The sequence below is a fragment of the Acanthisitta chloris genome, unplaced genomic scaffold, assembly GCF_000695815.1.
Source record: "Acanthisitta chloris isolate BGI_N310 unplaced genomic scaffold, ASM69581v1 scaffold12046, whole genome shotgun sequence".
NCBI lineage: Eukaryota > Metazoa > Chordata > Aves > Passeriformes > Acanthisittidae > Acanthisitta > Acanthisitta chloris.
The window spans coordinates 1-5710 of NW_008678750.1; the positions used below are offsets into that span (position 1 = coordinate 1).

At 54.7% G+C, this 5710-nt stretch overlaps 1 protein-coding gene across 1 annotated transcript in view; it reads left to right on the plus strand.

The window, feature by feature from the left end:
- Positions 1 to 202: 202 nt before the first annotated feature.
- Positions 203 to 5710, plus strand: part of BCL2L1 (BCL2-like 1) — a 16240-nt gene continuing 10732 nt past the window's right edge. The window contains exon 1 of the mRNA XM_009077033.1: positions 203 to 900. Within this exon, the coding sequence (XP_009075281.1) occupies positions 346 to 900 (555 nt within the window). The 5' untranslated portion in view covers positions 203 to 345. The remainder of the gene's footprint in view (positions 901 to 5710) is intronic.

Genomic DNA, 5710 nt, shown 5'->3' on the forward strand with positions numbered 1-5710 from the left:
TGGGGGCTGCGCGGAGCGAGGCTGAGGGTCGCTGGGGCGCGAGGGTGGTCTGCCGGGAGGGGGAGGGTGTTGCGGTCGGTTTTCTGTGTGGCTTCAATCGGGTGGCCCTGAGCCTCGGCGTGGAGCTGCGGGGGGAGCTCAGTGTAACGATGAGCTCTCGGTGGTAATGGCGCGGGTGCATCTAAGAGCTATGCCATTAACCGTTTCGGTGCCTTTCTCCTCCTCTCTGTGAAGGTTCGATGTTTCCATCAGCCGTGAGGAAGAGGAGTGGTTTCAGGACCTGCTAAGTGCTGATCTGCTTGTGCTCCAGACCATGGACTCATTGAGGGCGTCCCAGGTGTGAAAATGTCCAGCAGTAACCGGGAGTTAGTGATTGACTTTGTTTCCTACAAGCTCTCACAGAAGGGACACAGCTGGAGTCAGCTGGAGGAGGAGGATGAGAACAGGACTGACTTTGCAGCAGAGGAGGACGAGATGGATGCTGTCCCCAACGGGAGCCCGTCCTGGCAGTCATCTGCCAGCCACGTAGTGAACGGAGCCACCGTGCACCGGAGCAGCCTGGAAGTGCATGACATCGTGGGAACAGCCGAGGTGAGGCAGGCGCTGAGGGAGGCAGGGGATGAGTTCGAGCTGAGGTACCGGCGGGCGTTCAGCGACCTCACCTCCCAGCTCCACATCACTCCCGGCACGGCCTACCAGAGCTTCGAGCAGGTCGTGAACGAACTGTTCCGCGATGGAGTGAACTGGGGCCGCATCGTGGCTTTCTTCTCCTTCGGAGGAGCTTTGTGCGTGGAGAGCGTTGACAAGGAGATGAGGGTATTGGTGGGACGCATTGTGTCTTGGATGACCACGTACTTGACCGACCACCTAGATCCGTGGATCCAGGAGAATGGCGGATGGGTAAGAACTCCTCTCTGTGGTGGGAACGGCTGCCAGTGGCCTCCCTGCCTCCAGGCTGGCAGTAGGGCTGGTCAAACCGGAGTGCAGCTCCCTGCAATGTTTGTGTTAGTGCTTGTCCTAGCCCTTTGCAGGGAGATAAGGGGTGTGTGGCCTTTCCCTCTGTGCTCTTAACACTCTGTCCCAAGAGGGTCAGTCCATCGTGATGACAGAAACACTTTGTGCTTGGACGTGTCCTTCTTCATCCCTGTTTTTTCTCCTTCTCCCCGGATGTTATGTAAAAGACCTGTTTTCCAAGAGCCTTCGGAAATCTAATGTCATCCAAGCTTGTTCTTCAAGCAGAGCCCTTGCTCTGGGGCATGTGTCATTAAGAGCAGGGAGTGGAGCTTCCTCCTCTCCAAGGCAGCACTGTGGTGGGCGGCCAGTGGCGGGGTAACAGCTACTTCTTCATTCTGGAGACAGCACTTTGCCTTCTGCCATAATCATGGTGAAGTGAATCCCACAGCAGATCCCAGGGGGTGAGTGTGCTTCTGGGACTGTCTGAGCTGGTGCAGTGCGAGCTAGGACTGAGCTGGAGGCAACCTCTGTGCTGAGGAGCTGCTAAATCCACAGCTGCTTCCCCCTTGGCAGGGAGCAGTGCTACTTCTTCATTCTGGAGACAGCACTTTGCCTTCTGCCATAATCATGGTGAAGTGAATCCCACAGCAGATCCCAGGGGGTGAGTGTGCTTCTGGGACTGTCTGAGCTGGTGCAGTGCGAGCTAGGACTGAGCTGGAGGCAACCTCTGTGCTGAGGAGCTGCTAAATCCACAGCTGCTTCCCCCTTGGCAGGGAGCAGTGCTCCCAGCTGCCCCAGCAGCAAACCCTGGGAGCTCTCAGTGGTGAGGCATTAACATGAATAAGCATTTCTTCAGGAAGCATTCCTGAAATGCCGGGTCCGGCTGTGCGCTGCAGCCTGGGACTGCCGGCGGGAGGTATATGACCTACAGTTGTCTGAGTTTTCATTTGGCTTTTGCATCTGAGTGATTCCCTGCCGGGGTAACCTTTACTGGTGCCCACTGGAAAGAGCTCATGCTGTCAGGCATTGGCATCTAAACGGTGGGGAATTGCCTCCTTGCTGGGAGCTGAGGCCTTCCAGCCCTCTTCAGCTCATGGTCCAGGAGCAGAGCCCCACACCTTGGGGATGGGACAGGAGCCTTTGAGCCTAGCGTTGTGCTCTGCACACTCCTCATAGGAGAGGCTCTCCCCAGCTCCCCGTGCCTGGCCGGCCATGCTGGGTACCCCGGAGAAGAGGGGGAGCCAGTGCACCCAGCGAGATGGAGCCAGTTCAGGAAGGGTGCAGGAATTCCAGGAATGTGACCGCCCTGGGGCACTGCCTGGGCGGGGCTGCTGAGGCTGGGAGAGGAGCTTGGTTTCGATTAACAACCCGGGATCTGCTGGCCATTTCATCAGGCTGTATCTGGCCCATTAGCTCTCTCATCCTGCAGATAACCGTGGCCAAATGCAGAGTTCCTTCCCCCGCCCTCTGGCTTTGGCTTTTAAAGCCACAGATTAGTCTTGGAATTGAGTGATCAAATTGAGGTTTCCAAGCTAGTGTGGCTGTTGCTGTTAGTGACGGATTGGGCTGTATCCTGGAGACCTAGGCGATAATGCAATCTGATTTTTTGTAAATGAACTCTCTGGGGGATTTAGATTAAATCACTGGTGGAAAATCACTGGTCCCTGCTTGCAGGGAATGAAATACCTCCTCCCTCTGTTCCCCACCCCCAACCATCACAATTCAGACTCTTCAATTTTTTTGTGTCTGTCTCTAAATTAATTGTTTGGAGCAAATATTTGTACAACAGATTGCGGAAGGGTCAGGATTCCTCTCTATCTGACCCGCCCACCAGCTCTCTCTTTGAAAATCGCTGTTTCCCACTCAGGGGACAGCCTTGCTCTCTTGTTGCAACCTTGAACCAGGCTTCTAACTTCCCTGCCCTGGCTGTGCTGCTGCCTGGGCTGTGCTGAGAGCTGAAGGGAAGCTAGGCATGGTGGTGACAGCCACAATGTGGGGGATCCACCCCAGAGCCACCAAAAAGCCAGGGCTGGGCAGTGCCACTGCTGCCAGCCTGTTGCAAAGCCCAACTAGTGCCTGTGTGACAACTCAGCTGTAGCTCTCCTCCACACTCAGGTGTCACTGTGTACCTTCTCAAGGGGCACCATGTCACCCTGTGTGAAGGGACAGAGGCCATAAGAGCTCCTGAGTGCCTCATGTGTGGGGTGTCCTGGGGATGCTTCGCTCTGCTTCACTCTCGCGCGATTCCAGCTGCAGGGAGAAAGCCTTTGGCCTGCTGCCAGCTCTCCCTGCAAGAGGAGTGCCACCCTGCCCTGGCTGTGGGAGAGCCATGCCTCTCCTGCTGCCCTGTTTGCACAGGGAGTCTTGTTTGGTGCATCGGAGCTGTTAGAGCCTGTCCCATGCAAACAAAGTGCTCCTGAGAGGTGCAGCAGGCAGGTCCTGGTGAGACGGATGCAAGTTCTGGCAGGTCTGTTTGGCAGGGCCCAGGTGGTTTGTGTTTTGGAGTGCTGCAGCACTTCCTGGAAAGCCCCTCTGAAAGAGGGAAGGAGTGTGGCTCCATCACAAGTGCTGCACAGCCCAGTTGTGTAGGAAGCTCTGTTTCATTCCCTGCCAGTGGAACAAAGGCATCCGTAGGATGGCTGTGGGGTGCAAGTGCCTTTTGAGGCTGTTGTGTGCTGAGCTGTAGCAGTTTTCTTGAGAAACCGTTCTTTGAGGCAAGGGGGAAATGGTAAATCTCGCTCCATAGCATTAACATGGGAGTGTTTTGTCACATTTACTGGCTCTGCCGTGGTTTGCCCTCCTCTCTGCAATCTGGCACTGAGAAAACAAACAAATGAGAACAACCCAAGGGGGACATTTAATAACCAGCTAGAAGAGAGCTGCTGCCTTGGCAAGCCATCAGATCCAAAGGGGAGGCTTTCCTGGGGCAATTGCTTTGTCCAGGACCAGGTCCCACTAGCCATGAAGTTCAAATGGTGATCCCAGTGGGGACTGGGAATCATGGAGAGAGAAATCTGGTGAGTGAGAAGGCTGGAGGGGGAAGCGCAGGGCAGGCGGGAGAGAGCCTGCCAGGCAGAGATGTACTGACCGTGCTTAATCTGTTTGAAAAAGGAAAGTGAGCAGTAGTTCCTGCCTGGCTGTGACCCTCCAGTGCATGACAGCTTTTCCTTCAAGGCTAAATCCACAGAGTGGAATTTAAGGAGGGTGTTCTGGGGGAGCTTGGAGATGGATCTGGGGGTCTAGAGTAAAGATCTTTCCTGATTGTGGGGTGTATGGTGGGGACCAGCGTGAAAGAGCTGTGTCAGTCCAGAATAGAAAGCAAACAGCATCTTTGTCACCAGTTTGACATTTGAATCCCAAGAAACTGGGCTAGGCTGAAGAAGAATGGACTACTTCCTGCCATGGCTCAGTGCGTCCTGTGCTCTCAGCTGGCCCTGGCCCCACAGGACTTGGTGTGCTGGGACATGTGTTGTGTCAGTCTGCAGTGGACTGGAAGCTTGTGGTTCTCTTTGGGGAAAACCCTTTGAAGATGTCAATAAAGCCAACTCATTTTCTATCCTTTTAAATTTTTTTCTGAATGGTAGGAAATGACTCAGCCTGTGTCATATGACAGAGTGCAGCTGGGATTTCGTCCTATGCTCTGGCTCCAGGCTCCTCAGTGGTTTCAGGCTGAGAGCTAGACTTTGATTCTCAGCTCTTCGGAAATGCTTTTGGCCTTGTGCCACTGCCCAGGTATTCTGCACCTGCCACCACCACCTGTCCCTGCCACCACCATGTTACCTGTGAGTGTCATTTGCCAGAGCTCTGCCCTTCCGAGTGCTAACACATTGGTTTTTGGGGATGCCCCAGTGCTGCTAATCCCCTTTGAGATCACAGCCATCAGTTTCACGTGCTGCCAGTGCAGAGCAGATCTGACTGTGGAGGTGACTGAGCATAGCCAAGGCCACACAGTGCTGTCTTCGAGATGAATCCTATGGAGACAGGCTGTGAGAGCTGGGGTTGTTCAGCCTGGAGAAGAGAAGGTTCCAGGGAGAACTTAGAGCCCCTTCCAGAGCATAAAGAGGCTTCAAGAGAGCTGGAGAGGGACTTTGGACAAGGGCATGGAGTGACAGAACAAGAGGGAATGGCTTCAGACTGACAGAGGACAGGGTTAGATTGGATATTGGGAAAGAATTCTTTCCTGTGAGGCACTGGCACAGGTTGCCCGGAGAAGCTGTGACTGCCCCACCCCTGGAAGGGTTCAAGATCAGGTTGGATGGGGCTTAGAGCAGCATGGTCTAGTGGAAGGTGTCCCTGCCCATGGCAGGAGTGTTGAAACTAGATGATCTTTAAGGTCTCTTCCAACCCAAACCATTCTGTGAATCCCCCCCAGTGGTCTGTGGAGCTTTGCTGAGCTATTGCTTTGCACTTTGTCCTCTGTAATTATTTTACAGCCTGGATCCATTGCAGCTGAGGCAATATCCCCATTGTCACCACCTGCTTGGGGTGACAAAAATACTGTCCCCCTGCCAGCTGGGTCCCCTCGTGTCCCTTCACAGTCCTGGGTGTTCCTCTCTGGCTGTGGGAGCTGCCAGCTGTCCTGCCTGGCGTGACCAGGCCAGGTAGCTGTATCCTCACTGACTTCTGGAGAACTGGGCTCAGAGTGCAGCTACTCACCCTGCCTGCGACCTGGGAGGCTTTTCTGCAGTGCTCTCCAGGAAATGCCATTGGAATGACTTCCACTGCAGCTTCCTGCCCGGCCCGCAGCAGCATTCCT